Genomic DNA, 17,245 nt, shown 5'->3' with positions numbered 1-17,245 from the left:
AATGCCACGCTATGTGCACCTGTCCTCCCAAACGGATCATGTCACCGCACAGTGGAGGTGGTCCGATTTAAAGGATTTTGATGCAATCATACGCAAGGCCACGCCAGGGGGGCGTCTACGTTGCACAACAGCTCTCCGATCTCATAAACAAACGCTTTTGTTGGCCACCTGAGCTAAGGCACCGCTACGGAGAATACCGTCTACCTACGAAATTCGCAGGGTGGCGCGCACGGCTCATAGCGCAAGCTCGCTAGCATCTGACGTAGAGGGGCATCTTGTTAAAAAAAAAAAAAAAAAACATTGCTCCTATACGCACACATGCAACGGACACAATACATAGGGAAGGATATACGCGAGAATAAGGCCAGCAGACGGACTTCAACGGGTTATTTCCTGCCGATTTCGACATTGAAAGTGGGATAGCGATGGAGACGCAATAGCAAAGCGCGCTGGTGCTGATGCTGATCGCAGGATTAGGCTGACACAAAAGAGCGCTCGCCGTGTTTAATTGCGGATTAAAGCAGCATCAGAGGGAGGAAGAGAGTGGGTTTGCACAACAAGGGGACGTTTCTTTATCAGGGGGAGCGAACGGGGAGCCAGGCGCGCGGCGTGGACCGTTGAAAGCATCGCTCGAATGGTGGTGCCGTGGACCCCGCGACCATGTCACTACAGTGCTGGGTGATTGTTCTGGTGGGGGTGATGTCGTACTTCAACCCGGAGAGAGCACTGGGAGCCCCGCAGAAGGAAGGTGAGAGTGTTTTTCGGACGCGAGGATGTTATTGATGCGCCGGAGGGGGGAGGAGATGATTACGGGGATTTTACGCTGTGATGAGAGATGTCTTCACAGAGTATTTTAAACCTCTGGATGTGAGTGACTCATGAATGACAACGCTGTCGTTATGGTGTGTCTTCCCACTTTTAAATAATATAATACAATTGTTTTTTTAGGACCATAATTGACAGCCGCCCCATAAAATTATTGCGAGCGTAACATTGCAGGTTGCATACTGGCTTCACATGTATAGCCTTGAGGGTCCGTCTGTTCTTCTGTTGTGCATGTATGGTCTTTCATTGTAGGCCTTCAAAACAGCTCTCCTCTTTACGATACAGTTAGGCCTGAACTAAATCATGTTTTTACATAACGTGTTTTCCCCTTGAATCATTTAAATGTTTCCAGAGCGTCATCCTCTGCACCGTATTAGGGGTGAGGATTTTAAACTGATATTTTCATAGGAATATTGGCACAAATGTGCCAACAGGCCCTCGTGTTTATTTGTGCGCTTCTGTGTGCAGTATGTTGCAAACCATATGGTCAGAGAGAGAAAAAAAATGTGCACAGGACCGTGTCTGTCTACCAATGTCTGGGCAGCACCTCGAACAGTACAAGGTTAAAATATGAATTATACCCTTAACGTATTCATACGACAGCTGTAACTACGTATTTATTTTCGTAGTTCTTAACGCGAAAAGCGCGATATGATTCTCTTAAACAAAATGTGTTTTTTGTCATTAAACGTGGCATATTTTTTATATAAAAAACGTTGTACTTAAATATAGATCTTACAGTGCATTTTATCGGCATACATTTTTTCCCAGTCTGGGCATTTGTCTTCACAACATTTTTAAGGTTCTGGTGCTGTGATTTTTTCTCATAATAATAAGATGACTGGTAGCCTCCAATATCAAAATCATGAGGCTTAGGAGTATCAAGCTAAATGCATGTTGATCATGACAATTGAAGAATCGGTTGTTATATGTAACCACATACTAAAGAAAAAGAATATTTAATTTTTGGTCCTATGCTATACATATTTATATTTTCAACATATACAAATCATAAAATGACACAACCGTTGAATAAAAATAAACTTTCCCACTATTAAAATGAGCGCATCTTAAAATGACCTATTAACAGTGTTGGGTCAACACACGTTTAATAAATGCTTGGTATTGTGTGATTCTTATTAAACAGCTGTATTGAGAGCCTCATTCAAGATCTGCTTACCTCCCCCCAGACGTGTTCCAAAAAGTCCTTTTCATGATCCTAAAGAATTCTGCAATTTTGTTACTTATGTTTTATCTATACATGCTTTTTGATGGTATCATTCTTTCATGCATAACACATTTTGTTTTGTTTTGAGGGGACATTCTCCAACAACGGCATGTCTGCAAATGTTGCTATACAAATAGTAAACACAAGGTTTCGTGTCAAGATGATAGTTTTTTTATTATAAAGGAGATTCATTATTAGCCTCTGGTTAATCACAATACCGTAGGTTCTTTTAACATCATGCCCTCCTCCCCACCTTTTCTCCTTTACAGATGGCTCTCCAAAAAAACGACCAAATTGAGGTACAAAATCAAGTATGGCACCTTTCCTTTTGACCCAGCAACCCTCTAAATAAAAAAAAAATCTGTTTCAACGATCAAGTCCCCTCCTTAATAAGGCTCTTCCCCAAAACAAAACTCCAAACTCCTTTCCTTCTTCTTCAATGGTGACGAGTACAAGGAATGTCTTGTTTGATGATTCTCTGGTTTCTCTCCTTTGCTTTCCTCAAACCTAAACTCTCAGACCCCTCCCTCCACCCAATCTAAAAATGATATGTTCTGGTTTCCTCTGCTTTTCACTGTACTCTTACCCTTCGTGCAATGAAAATTCTTCATTGGATTCCTGTGCTATGTTCTGAATGTAACGCTGCCCTTTTCACTTTCTCCCTGTTAGGGATATAAACAATCTCGCTCTCTGTTTTTCTTCTGTTTTATCTTTTGAATGTCAGGATGGATATGTGAAACTCTGTACATGCCATCTCTTATTCTTGTTTTCAATTTATTTTTTTAGTCTCTCTGTCCCGGGACGACTCTCTCTCTCCTCCCCCTTATGTGATTATTCTCATCTCCTGCTCTGGATTCGTGTCTTTTGTTCTGTTGCTTCTCACCTGCCTTTGCTGCAAAAGAGGAGTGGGGTTCAATGTAAGTCCCCTTATTGTGTATGAACTGTGTATTGGATGTCAGTTTGAGATATTGTGTTACTGATAGACAGCCGCAGAAAAATTTTATTTCAAAGCACCATTTCAGTTTTTCAGAATTTATTGTGTATGCTTTTAGGTTAAATTATAATTTTTGTTTCATTCTGGGAACTAACGATATTTCTACCAAATTACAAATAAAAACATAGTTTACGGTTCATAGCAACCTTAAAAACAAAGGTTGTTTAAGACCTCAAATACTGCAAAGAAAACAAGTTCACATTTAGTTTTAAGCAATACAACAGTAATATTTGTGCACGTATTTGAGAAAAGTTCAAAAAAAAAATTATGTGATAACATGGATTTTAATCACAGTTTTCATGTGTCTTATCATACAGTCAGTCTTTAACATTTGCTGACTTATGCCCCTTACTTTGCTTTTGTTGAAACACAACAGACACTGGAGGAAATAAAGGACCACAGTTTATCCAGAAATGATGTTTCTTAATTTTTTACGCGGCTGTAAATAAGCATAGAATTATTTGAGACATACATTTTCATTGTATTGAAATCCTTCTTTGAATTCAGAAATGAAAAAAAGTTATATAAACTTTTTATTTGTCTAAACCAAAATTTCTCTCTCAGGAGTTTGATAATGCTGAAGGGGAAGAATGTTCCGGGGCATCCAGCCCTGTGCCGGAAGACAGTTTGTCCTCCTGTCCATCATTACAGGAGGTCTACACCCTCCCGCTGCGGGATAAGACCTGCCCCACCCTACCTAACGGCACGGGTAAAAGTACAAACTCTCCAGTTTCCACAGGCAAACCCCTAAGCTACCATAACAGGAAACATCTAAAGTATTTTCCTATTGTATCCAACAGGCGGTTCTAAATGTTTCCGAAGGCACACCCTCAACTACCTGCAGGAGATTGGAAATGGCTGGTTTGGAAAGGTAGACACATTTACATTGGATTTCTAATGTTATAAACAGGTTGAAATTTACAAAGACCCATGATGGATGTCTAACACAGCATAGAGAGGAGTATTATGATTATATGTAGTAAACATCATTGACCTTCAGGTAAACATAAAACTGTTAAAAAAAATCGGTGTTCTGTGTATTAGATTTTTCTGACAAAGCAAAAAATAGATCTTTATAAACATGTAACCTTTGGGATAATGGGCCAATGTCTTAAAGTCTTGTTCTTACTCAGTGACCATCTAAAATTACACTGACCTGAATTTGTACTCTGTGTTAACGGGAGTGGGTCATGTCGGTGCACACTTTCTTAAGGATGCTGATTCACTCTCCTTTCTTTTTCTTTCAGAATAGAGTGCCGGTGTAGTGTAGAAACCTATTTGTTTTTCTCTTTTTCCTCTCTTGTTCTGTTAGGTTATCCTGGCTGAGGTGCTTAGTGACTGCAGTTCCTATCAAGCTGTGGTAAAGGAACTGAGGGTCAGTGCCAGTCCTTTGGAACAGCGGAAGTTCTTGGCAGAGTCAGAGCCATACAGGTCATACTGCGCTGCCATTTTGTCTTGTTCATTGTTTCTCCTCCAACATGTGTTTTCTTTCTTTTTGCCTCCTTCATTTTTATTTATTTAATTGCCTTATTTTTGTGTCTTATTTTTTTATTTTTTGCTTTTGTGTATCAGCTGGTAGGGCATAATGGTAAAAATGCCAAGGTCATGTGCTCTGTTCTTAAGAAAAGCTTGTAATGAGAGAAAAAATGTGTCACATATGGACGACAAATCCAGTTTTAAGACTTCTTAATCTCGAAATTGAGATTTTAACATCATATGAAAGCTGAAGAAATAAGCTTTCTATTGATATCTGGTTTGCTAGGATAGGACACTCTCTAGGGGGAACAACAACTGTTTACACAGCTGGAATCTGAGGGTGCAAAAAAAGCTAAATATTGAGAAAATAGCCTTTGGAGTTGTTACTCTGAGGCACTGTAGCAGGAGATCCACTCACAAAAATTTTTTTTATACATAGTCGGTAGGATTTTTTTTTAATTATCTTAATGGAACATAATCTTTACTTAATATCCTAATGTTTTTTGTTAAAAAGGAAAATAGGTAATTTTACCCCTACAGTGTATTTTTGGCGCTCACTAAAAACGTTCCCGTGCTATTTAAGACTGGTCTGTTGTCCAGGGTCACATATTGCTTTGGATAAAAGCATATTTCAAATGCATAAATGTGACCCTGGACAACCAAACCAGTCTAATGTGTAAATTTTTCGAAATTGAGATCTTAACATAATCTGAAAGATGAATAAATAAGCTTTCTGGTGATGTATGAGTTGTTAGAACATGACAATATCTGATTGAGATTAAAACTCAGGAATCTGAGGATGCCAAAAAACAAAATATTGAGAAAATGGCCTTTGAAGTTATTAATCAGGGGCACTGTGGCAGGCCATTCACTCACAAAATTAAAGTTTTTATCTATTTAAGGTAGGAAAGTATCTTCATGAAACATGATCTTTACTTAATATCCTTATGATTTTTGGCATAAAAGAAAAATTTTGACCCATACAATGTATTTTTGTCTTTTACTAAAAATGTTGGTTTTGTGATCCAGGGTCACATATATGCTTTTGAATAAATAATGTACTGCTTAACTGGTTGGCCCTGATCAAGTTGAAAGTTATCTCTGGAATGCTACAAAAGGAACACAATGTATTTATCGGAGCAATGTTTAAGATTAATTACATTTGCTATCTTTTTTCTCTTTACTCTCGCTCTGCTTTGAGCGTATAACAACATTGACTAAGTAACTATATTCATTGATTTTGTTCTTACGTCACAGAAGCCTCCAGCATCCAAATATCCTGCAGTGTTTGGGCCAGTGCAGTGAAACCATTCCTTTCCTTCTGGTCATGGAGTTTTGTCAACTGGTGAGAACCTAAAAAATTTTTGGGATTAGTTTTAAAAACAATTACTTTCATGGGCAATGAGTTGGATCAGCAGATCAGTGAAATACAGCTGTTGACAGGAAACACAAGCGGAACGAAGTTTGTGTAAATAGTTCATAATCGTAAATTGCCACATTTCGTTCAGTGCAACAATTTATGAACAGATTGTGTATATAAACAATTACAAGTTTGTCACGTTTGTGTTTCAGTTTGTACTTCAGTCAGATTCCTCAGTAAACATAAATACATACAGAAGTTTTAGATTGTATACGTTTGTTAAATTGTTTAAGCTGTTATGCTTTCATAGTCCTTCAAATGCCTTTTACCAAGCATAATCTAAATAACTTTTATATTCTACAGGGTGACCTGAAGAGATATTTAAGAGCTCAGAGAAAGTCCGATGGAATGACCCCTGACCTTTTCAACAGAGACCTTTTGACTTTGCAACGAATGGCATATGAGATCACCTCAGGTCTCCTGCATCTCCATGAGAATGATTACATTCACAGGTCAGAAGGATGTTGAGTACTGTAACTCATAAAATATGTTGTTTAATCAATTCAAGACTATGTGACTAACAAAGACTTTCTATGGTTTGTGACTATGAGAACGGATGTTTAAGTCTTTAATCCGTCTTTTTTCTCCAGTGATTTGGCCTTGAGGAACTGCCTCCTTGCCTCAGATCTTACTGTTCGGATTGGAGACTATGGCCTCTCACACAATCAATATAAGGTTGTAATTACAAAACTTTAGAGCAATATAACTTCATAGAGACATTATGAACAAGCCTATGGTTTACACTGAATCAGTTATTTGTGTAAAGGGCTTTTGCAATGTAAAATAGTTCTGTTTTTCTATTCTTAAATATATTATACTTGTATACATTTTTCTTAATCACTGTTTTGAAACTTTTGTTTTTGACCTGTTTTGAAACTCTTGAAACATTTTTGTTTTTAATCTTTTCATTTTCCTCACACATACAGGACGATTACTATCTAACCCCAGACAAACTGTGGATCCCTCTTCGCTGGATCGCCCCTGAACTTCTGGAGGAGTTTCGTGAGAATTTGATTGTAACTGATCAGACCAAGAACAGCAATGTGTGGTATGTGAAAATGTAATTCAAAAAGAGATAACCATGAAGAAATAATCTATCACTTGTTTATTCAAATGAATTATATACGCTTCCAGTGCTTAGTTGTTTCTAAACCTAATCTGCTTTGCCTTTTTTATATTTTTGACTGACAGGTCTCTAGGTGTGGTGATATGGGAGCTGTTTGAATTTGGTGCCCAGCCGCACAGACACCTGAGTGATGAAGAAGTAATCACCTTTGTCATCAGGGAACGACAGATTACTCTGGCTCAACCTCGCCTCAAACTCACTCATGCAGACTATTGGTCAGTGTTTTTATTGGTCTACTGGTTAGACTATTTTCATGCATGAATTATGAAAACGTCACTTAGGTTTTTTATGTTGTGTTTTTATTGGTCTTAGAAATCCTTGAAATTCATATTTTGTAAAAATAAGACAAGTAAAAAGTATGTTGCATATTTTCTTAGGTATGAGGTCATGCAGTCATGCTGGTTACCGCCATCCCAGCGGCCAACGGTCAACGAAGTCTTCCTCCTTCTCTCCTCTCTCCTCGCTGAAGAACAAGGACGTCGGAAAAGTGCTCGAATAGATGAGGATGAGGAAGATTACGAGGAACACAATGGACACAGGAGGAGAGGAGAGAGTGAGGAGTCATTTGAAAGACGATGGGATGCACTTCGGCCCGCTGCTTTCCAATCAGCTGCAAACAAACTACTGAGAGATAGAGAGTATGGAAGAGAGGACGGCTACCACAGGGGGAACGGAAACTCTTACCCTCTTTTGGACCCTGTGGACAATATGATCACTCCTACTTCTGAACTTGATGACATCCTTACAGTTACTGAGACAAGCAAAGGTTTAAACTTTGAATACTTTTGGGAAAAGGCCCACGGAAGAAGGGGTTATAAACCCCTTCCTCCTCCTCAACCCATACCAACGCCCAATTCTGCCCACAGGCAGATGTTGGACACACCCACTGTTGTCCCTGTGATCAGTGCTCGCAGCCCATCATTGGCCAGTGAGTATTACATTCGTCTAGAAGAACATACTCCCCAGGATAAATCTCCTAGTCTACAAGCAAAAGGGCGATCATTGAAAACGAATTCAAAGTGTCCCGGGGATTTGGAGCTGTTTGAGCTTCAGACAGGGACTAGATCATCTTACACCTCTCAGACAGTAAGATCCAGCGAGGTACAGATTTTGGTTACAAACACTGGCTTAGTTGAGTTTGGTAGGGAGAGCTGTAACAGGGTGACAGATTATGCTGTTATAGACATTAATGAGACCCCTGGAGAATTAAAAGACAAAGCAAAGCAGAGGTGTTCATGGTCTGTTGGATCTCAAGCACCTATCCTTCCCCCCAAACCTCGTTCAATGTCCACATCCTCTGGTAGCCATCTACACTCGCGTCCGCTGCCTGCTCCCCCAATAGGATACACAAGATCATATGGTTTAGATGTCTACTCTGGAACATCATACCCAATAGGCAAAGTTGAGACCTCTGATTCTTTATTAATGAGCAGTTGTTCATTGTCAAAAGCCAACTTTGATCATTTGGGTTTTAATCGGACTCACCAAACACTGCCTCCATCTCCGTCTCTATCTCCTTCCATTCCAAATTCCTCTGGAGGTCACCCACTGTTCCCTCCACCACAAACCTGCCCTCCACCCCTCCCTCCTCACTACAGACCTCTGAATTACTCCTCAGAGACATACTCCAGATATAATGCAATGCACTTACAAAGAGACCCGCTAAGCTGTGACAACACTAATGTGAGAAATGCTGACAGGGGCATTACACGATCTCAGTCTCTGTACAATTCAAGAGATGGCCCAGATAGTTACACTAAAGATGATGATTTTTCCAAAATGACCCGTTCACAATCCACAATTCCAAAAATTGGGAGAACATCATCCTCGAGCCCAGAGTATTTACAAGATGATGAGGATGATGATGATTCACCTTTCATGTCACCAGACAGACCCACCATTGGCACAACTATTCAGCAAACCAGCTTGGCCGAAGAGCGAGACCCTGCTATAGCTGAGCTTTTCTCAAGGGGTATGAAGCGTACACAGTCCCGCCTTGCCACCATACTTCCTGCCATATGGAGGGAAGATGCAGTAATGCAAAGGGAGCGAGTGGCAGCTGCTAGGAAATCCCCCATACATCTGTTTCTGACAGAGATCTCCAATGACTCAGTGGTTCTGAAAGTAGGAGAAACCTCATGGGCAAAGGAAGGTACTGGAAGAAAAGACAGTGGATTCAAAGGAATGCGCAGATCTCAGTCCCTTGTTACAGAACTTGACTCATCCTCACAGGCTTGGGGCCCAGACAAAGATTTTCTGACTGGATATGAAGGAAGACCCAAAAAGAGAGATTTGTTTCTCACAGAGATTGAGACATCTGTGTCAGATTGTGAGGATGTATATGATGGCGATGGCGGGACCCCGGTTTCCCGATATGGAACCACACCTCATCCTTTTGCACATGCAGGCGATCTACCAAAATATGCCGAAACTGAGGAGGCTTTTTCAAATGGGATGAAGAAGTCCCATTCTAAGATTTCTATTGAGAGTGTCGAAATTGAGCCTAAGAAAGGGGAAATGACCAGAGAGGAATTCTTGAAGGAGATCCAGTCTGCCGAAACATTTCTAACTGAAATTATTACCAGACAACAAAAAATGGATGAGAGTGTCTCACCTATTCCATTATCTCCTGAGTACGAGTCAATATGCATTGACCCAGAGTCATCACAGACAATACAGTTTGAAAAAGAAAGAGTTCAAACTGGGAAATCACAGAGTGAGACAAAAGAAGCAATTTATGCTCAAGTCACTAAACGGGCTAAAAGAAGTGAAATAAAGGTTGCCGTCCGTCCAGACATTCCAGTACTTCACATAGCATCTGAGCTACAAAATCTTGAACCAGGACAGTCTGTACATCTAGTCAGTAACTTTTCACCTGGGTCAATCTCAAAGAATCCTGTTAATGACTTTACCCCCACAGAGAAAGTAGGCAAGGAGTTGGACCTTCTTTTTGACCACATATCTCCTTTTATGAAAGAGGAAGAAAATACTGACACAAAACATAATTCTGAAGATGGGTTGTTGTCCGGCATGCCACTTTGTGATCTACAATCTAGGAAGATTGAAGAGATAAACAGCCTATTCCATAATCAATGCTTGTCACGTGACTGTATAAGTGAAGGTCCAATAGAAACCAGGAGTTTGTGCAATCATAATGGTTCCCAACAAGTGAAAGATTACACACATCAAATCACTGTTGATGGCCAAATCCAAATAGCAGCCGAAACAGATTTGAATAACACACTTGTTCAGGGAAAAGAGCAATCACAGAAAAAAGATGACAGTGTTTTATCAGACCTAGAGGTGATGACATCAAATACAACATTTAAAGAAGTAGATTCAAACATTAAGGGACCGTCTGCATTTTCAAATCAGAGCCCAAAAAAATGTACCTCTCTAAATCTTACAGAAAACAGAAATTCAGTATGTGATACAACCTCTACAACAGAGATGGAATATATTTCAGACATACCCCTTTCGGCAATTCAAAACAGCATAAATCAGGATTTCTTCACTGTAAACAAACAGATAACACAAATGGAAACAGCCTCTAAAGCAGCCCTTGAGCAAACCACTCCAAATGACAGGGAACCCTGTTCAAGGACAATGTTTCATGAAAAAGACCGAGACATTATAAGTGAGAAAATACTTCAGAGTGATTCTTTACTATCTTTAAATGAAACAGGCACAGATTTATTCCATTCACCAATGGTACATGAACCAAACTCAGATCAGTCACTGTCCACTATGACCCCCTCAGATTCTGTCTTGTCACCTTTGACTTCTGGTTCTCTAGACTGCCTCACACCTGGAGACTCCTGTTCAGGTGGAGCAAGCAATGGATGGAGAGTCCTAGGAACTGAAACACCTCATCGGGACTCTGCTTACTTCTCTGACAGTGACCTGGAAAGTGGTGAAGGTTCAGGCAGAAGAGGCACTGATGGATTTGGTCCTTCCCGTCCGGGTGGTGTTCTTTTGGGAGAACGAGGAATACTGATGGGAATTGAGGAGAAGATGGAGATTGATGATGAAGGACCATTGGAGAATTATCATTTTGATAAAGAGGTGAAAGTAAACATCCAGGAATTGTGGGGTTCCAATGAAGCAGTAATTCTAAGAGTAGATATTGGTACCCATGATGTAAGAGTTCTGGAGAGTGTGATGGCAGAGAAGGGTCTTGTACACAATGCTGATAAAACCGTTTTCTCAGGAGACTCTCTGAGTGAAGGCAATGCTGAGTTTATCGCTAGATTGTTTTCCAAAGGAGAGGATGAGACAGTAAAAACATTTCCATTTGCCGACAGCTCCCATAATTCTCTTGTTAAAAATGAGGTCATGTCTCACACATTCTCAGAAGAGAGAATGATTCAAGATACAGGTGATGCAGATGCTGGACTGCTTTCTCCTACAGTCTCAGAGACTCAAAGGGACACTTCAAGCTATCAGAAGGAACTTATTGAACCACCTCAATTCCCTATTTCTGAAAGTGACAATGAAGAGCCATCAGACAAATGTAAATCCAGATTATCACGGTTTTATAGTTTACAACCTGATTGTTCTAATTGCAGCAACAATACTGAGATAAACACAAAACATGACACCGACTTCAGCACAACTCATTTCGTCTGGTCTGAGACAAATCCTAAACCCACAGGAGAAAATAAAAATAAACCTGATATCCAAGACACAGATGCAAATGAACTAGGTTTAAGAAACCTCTCTTATTTAGAGGAGAGTGAAGATGAGCAGACAAAAGAAAGGTCTGAAAGTCAGTTAGCTGTAGGGGAATTGTGCTTCAATAACAAGGAGACCTCACAAAATGTTGCAGAGGAGCAAGTCAGCGGTATGGAGCCCTCAAAAGATAACAGTTCTGATGAGTTTGGCAAAGTTGCTTCGATTGGACTTGAACTGAAGGAGAAGGAGTTATGGAGTGCACTCGAGGAAGATTGTGGTGCAGTGGAGACTGTGAAAGGAGAAATCAATTGCCACAGATTTCAGCAGGGAGAGCTACACCTTTGGCCTGTGGAAAATGACCAGTGGGCTGCAGCTGAAACTCGGAAACCAGAAGTGGGACTCGGATCAGAGCTTTACCCAAGTTTTGGAAAAAAGGCATGGGAGGAAGAAAACATAGAGGTGAGCCATGAATTCTGGGAATCTGAAGCAAATGATGAACTAGCTGATAGCGAGTCTCATCCGTCTACTGAGGGAATTTTTGAGGAGACCTTTAATGACGAAAGTATAGGAAAGGCCGATTATCCACCATCTGAAAAACAAACAGGAGTCATTTCTAGTGGGGTAAAGGAAACCCTTACATCTGAGCAGATACCCGAAGAAGGTCTTGACTTTCCACAAGAGGAGAACATGGAAAATCTGGACATGGGAAATGGTGCACCACAGCATTGTAGTAGACATATGGAGATTGAAGTTGAAAATTTGGAGAACCCAGAGTTAGAGGCACTTGTAGAGCACAGACCCATTGAGATGGTCAATCATCAAACTCAAAATTCTGAGATATGCTCACAAAATGATGTTAGAGATGAATTATTTGGGGATGAGTGTAAAGAATTTAACAGGCAAGAAGATAGACACTCTGTGACATCATCCAATAACTCTCCCTCATCGTCAGTTACAAAGCATGCCCAAACTAATGAGCTTGATCATCTACAACACCATAAAGAATGTTTTTCTAGTCCCTGCAACAATGTACCAAGGGACCAAATTGAAGACACATGGGCACCCAAGACTGAAGCATGCAGAGATTTAGTCACAGACCTTGAGGAACATCAATCCTGCACAGTAGATGTGCCAAACTCAACTGATTGTTCTCACTTCAAATTAGTACATCCAGAGGATCTCAATACTGAAAGTTGTCAACATGACGTTGAAAGCAATTACTGTCCTCTCATAAACAGGAATGCACAAGATTATGTAGTTTTTGAAAAAGAAAGACCTAATTCTCCATCTTTCCCAAGTCTCACCACTAGCACTGATCCAGATTCATGCCAGCTTCACAGTAGCAATGTCCAATGTTCAGCCCCTGAACTGATTTCAATGGAGCTAACAGAATTTGCTGTTTCCCCACATGCAGAAGTAGAGAAGTGCCAAAGCCCTAGTTGTTTCCCAAATACAGTACACCACATAGAAATCAAGACTGGTTCAAATATGTTCTGTGCCACGGATAAAATGTCTACTAAGGGGCACAAGGAGCAGTCAGAGAGTTGTGATGACACTAATGGTTTAGATCAATGTCTTCAAGAGATTAAAAGCGGTACCACCACTCACAACAAAGGGATCACTGCAAACTTGGGCAAAAAAACACATACATCTCTCATGGAAGAAAATCACATTCACCTGGAATCAGACAGCGTACAGGTGAACGACAGAAAAAGCCTGTCCCAGAAAGTGTCCCATCCACCTCTTTCGGAATGTTCTCTGAACTCCATCCCTGAGTTGTTGATCTCCGACTGGAAGGATTTGGACGAGGAGCCTCTGGAGGACTTTGAAAAACTGGAGCAGCTGTGCTGCATTTCTGGGGATGAAGAATCCCTTGGAGATCTGTTTTTGGGGAACTTGGATCTGCTGGAATCTTTGAAGAGAACACCAGAGCAAAGAACTAGTGACGCTTGTGGCACAAAATATCATGATGACTCAGCCTCAGTTTCAGAGGGGCAGACAAAAGCAGAGCTAAAAGAGGAAGTCGATGGGATATCGAGAAGTTCCACAACTGTCTTAGAAAACTCAGAGCAACATGAAAACATTTCTCCAAATGTCAAAGGAGAAGCTCATGTGTGTCTGGATATGAGAACAGGGCAGCATGTGGCATCAGTTCTCTCGCCGTGCCATTCTGGAGATGGTTCCAAAGGGCAGAGGTCACTTTCAAAAATGCAGACAATAAATGGACTGAGGATGCAGGTGAGTTAGGAAATATATATTTTAAGGGTATGAAGTGTACTCTTTGGTATGTGTTCGGGAACTACCAAAGCTTTTTACACGTTTATGTTTTTGTTTAGGTTTGTGAGGAGAGGCTTCAGTATTCTCTCAGTGAAAATGTTAAAACCAATGTTCTATGGGGGTCTACAGTAAGTGACAGCATCATTCTACACCCTTGGGGAGCTTCTGCCTCTTCTTCCACCGAAGAAAGTGTTGCAAGCAAAGATTCTGAAGATGAAGAGAGGTATGTTATGAAAACTGAAAAATATTGAAAAACAAAAACATTAATGCGTTGTCATTTAAACTTGAAAGGGCATTTACAGTTAAAGGGGTAGTGCATCAAAAAAATTATTTCTGTCATTATTTATTCACCTTTGTTCAAAACCTATGTATGATTGTTTCTTCTGTGGAATGCAAAATAAGATATTTTTAGATGTCCTGGTGGTTTGTGTCCGGACAATGAAAGTCAATGGGGTCCAACATTCTTTAAAATATCTTCTTTTTTGTTCTGTAAAAGAGATAAATTCAAACAGATTTGGATTTACTCGCTGTCCCTTTAACGTACCACCAACACTTGTTGTTGGGTTAATGAAACTCATAGTATAAATATCTATTCTTGACAAGATATTTGCATTTTAAAGCTCTTTTCACTGTCTAATCCAAAAATCATCTATGATGTGTGATTTCTTTATTTAATGGTGATCAATGTAAAGTGTTGAGAATGATCTTCATCGTCTTATTATAATATTCAATATAACCGCAGGCTCTGGTCGCATGTCTCGCTACTTCATCTTAGTATTCATGATTTATTTCAGCATTTATTCCAGTAAAAAGGAAAGCCCACCCTCCTCTACATCTGCGTCTGTGAGTGAACCCGCTGAAACACAGACAGAAGAACTGACTGTGCTTGAACAGCCTGAAGTTGCAGCCGGTCCAGCTGCAAACCAAGCAATGAAAGGTTAAATGGCTACAAAACAAAGACACAAATAATTTTGTCATTTTAATTCATTCTAAGACATATGCCTGATTCTCATCATTTTGTATTTACATCTCTCCACCATTAGCTAAACTGGCCCGCCTCTCTCTAACCCTCCCACCACTCGCCCTCTCTCTTCCTCTCTCACCTAACCCCAAAGGAGGATTCTGGGAGGGAGGCGAGCAAAGAGTGGGGAGGAGGAGGGTTGCATCAACAGGCAGTGATCCAGATGAAGACGAGAAGAAGAACAGGAGGAGGAGTCTCCCAGGCGCGTCATCGTTGTCACGGAAACCGACGTAGACAAGAGAGTAGGTTTGCGTAGCTTGCTGAAATCGCCAAAAGAGCCAGTGGACAAAGAAAACCGTGACCGTGGGAGGAATGTGTCATTTTTTGATGATGTCACAGTGTATCTTTTCGATCAGGTATGAATAACTTCAGCTGAGAGGATCCACTTTTCTAAGCCTTAACCTTAAAACAATCCAAGGAAATTGTTTAGCAAACTAATATATTACCTCTTTCTCTACATTTTTAAAACTGTTTACGGCAGGAAACTCCAACCAATGAACTGAGTTCTGGATCTGCAGCTTCATCCCCAAATGGAAGATCCCCCAACACTGATAGTTTTGGTGAGTGTGGCGGGCAGAACATAATGGGAGTCTGATTTGCAAATCATTTTAAAAATTCGCAATTTGTGATTGTGTGAGACAAATTATAGTCATGTGACTTTAATTTGATGGGATTTATTAATAAATCAATTAGTATTTGCTACAGTTAAAGTTACTGCATACCTAAATAAATCAGCTTTTAGAATCATCCACCCTGATTTTACTTCTGTATTTATTTTCAGGAGCAAGCAGCCACAAGGGAGCAAAAAGTAAGGACCGTGTGGTAAAGTCAAGATCTCCAACTGGAGTAAGTTCTGGGTCGTCATCAAGGTTTACAGTGAGCCCTGCCGAAGACCCTCATTTAGTGTGACGTTCTTATGCTCCCCAAACACCCGGACAAAAATTACCCCCCTGGAGTGAATGAGTGGCCCCGTTGTCATCGGTAACTATGACGACTCCTGGAGGTTATTTTTTTTACTACGAGAAAAAGAAAGGACTCCCGTTTCAAAAGGCTGCATGCAGTCCAGGTTTCACTAACTGCAGGAGGGGTGAATCCATGCCACAGTAGAAAATACCTTCAAAGCAGCCAAAAACATTGGAGTTGCGTAAAATCTGACATGTACTTTTCGGCTATGCAATGGGAGTCTTATTATGTACCAGCTTAACTGTTCTATTTTCATGGCTTCTTGAAGTACATTTGTATTTGATTCCCCTTAAATAGAGGGGCGCACTTTCTCTGACCAGTACCTGTCTATTTGTGCTTAGAAATATTGACATTGTAAATTTGTTCTCATTGCAGTCAGACTTTCTTGTAGTTTGTGGTTGAGGGGGAAGTCTCCTGAAATCACAGCAGAGCAGTTCTCGATTAGCAGTTGTACAAACTAAAAATCCAAATCATGACAGAATACAAACTCATTTTAAAACCATTTGTTTTAAATGTATTAGAGTGCACGAAAAATAAAACTGCAACTGTTATGTTTTATACAGTATTTTTATTGCAACATGTTATTTATTTCTGTATCTGATTTCTGTATGTAATTATTTATTTAAAATGTTTTATTTTGTTTGTTTGTTGGCCGAATTTACTTCATAAGTTCAGGTAAATTGCACTTTTACTTTGCATCAAATTGTTTTGGGTTTATGGCATTCGCCACGTAATCCTATTAACAACCGCCTCAACAAACATATATTCCTGCATAGGTACAAACACTTTAAAAACTTTCTCTTATTTAGATATTTCTAGATGTCAATCTGTATCTAATTGTCCTATGATGTGTCTTTCCGCAGGTGTTTTTTTTCTATGTATTTGACAGTAGCTTTTTCTTTACTCATTTTTAAAGCAGTCATTGTTGCTTGGCATGAAAAAAGAGAAATGAGCAGACATGACTATTAGTTGACTTATTTATTGATTCATTAACATTTTTTGATCTCATTCATGCAAATGTCTGAGGTAAACTCCATAAATTTGTTACATCACTTTCGGCATATGTTTCTTTTTCTGTAAGAAGCAGGAGTAAAAATAACATGGAAACTGTGAAACATTTATTGAACTGTTTGATGATAATAAATTGTTCTGTCTTATAATATGTTTTTTCTGTGATTTATATTTTATTAGTTATTAACGTATTTATTATACGAAATACAAAAAAGCCTGGTTTGCGTGTT

General features: G+C 39.8%; 1 protein-coding gene across 1 annotated transcript; it reads left to right on the top strand.

The window, feature by feature from the left end:
- The first annotated feature begins 252 nt into the window (after positions 1-252).
- lmtk3 (lemur tyrosine kinase 3) lies at positions 253-17,158 on the top strand. The gene is made up of 16 exons (XM_056762905.1): positions 253-748; positions 2,840-2,970; positions 3,612-3,756; positions 3,848-3,918; positions 4,360-4,478; positions 5,781-5,868; positions 6,247-6,395; positions 6,534-6,618; positions 6,870-6,991; positions 7,135-7,284; positions 7,447-13,981; positions 14,080-14,243; positions 14,815-14,957; positions 15,064-15,397; positions 15,523-15,601; positions 15,823-17,158. Exons 1-14 carry the CDS (start codon positions 661-663, stop codon positions 15,273-15,275), a joined length of 8,202 nt encoding a protein of 2,733 aa, XP_056618883.1. The 5' UTR covers positions 253-660; the 3' UTR covers positions 15,276-15,397; positions 15,523-15,601; positions 15,823-17,158.
- The last annotated feature ends 87 nt before the right edge of the window (positions 17,159-17,245 follow it).

This window comes from Triplophysa dalaica, chromosome 12 (genome assembly GCF_015846415.1).
Source record: "Triplophysa dalaica isolate WHDGS20190420 chromosome 12, ASM1584641v1, whole genome shotgun sequence".
NCBI lineage: Eukaryota > Metazoa > Chordata > Actinopteri > Cypriniformes > Nemacheilidae > Triplophysa > Triplophysa dalaica.
Note: the sequence above shows the minus strand (reverse complement) of the source record. Positions and strands in the feature narration are given on the sequence as shown.

Excerpts from the sequence above, each read along its gene's own strand:
- lmtk3 (XM_056762905.1), top strand. The coding sequence starts at position 661 with ATGTCACTACAGTGCTGGGTGATTGTTCTGGTGGGGGTGATGTCGTAC. Across the intron at positions 6,619-6,869 it reads TCTCACACAATCAATATAAG|GACGATTACTATCTAACCCC; the intron begins GTTGTAATTACA and ends TCACACATACAG. Across the intron at positions 13,982-14,079 it reads TAAATGGACTGAGGATGCAG|GTTTGTGAGGAGAGGCTTCA; the intron begins GTGAGTTAGGAA and ends GTTTTTGTTTAG.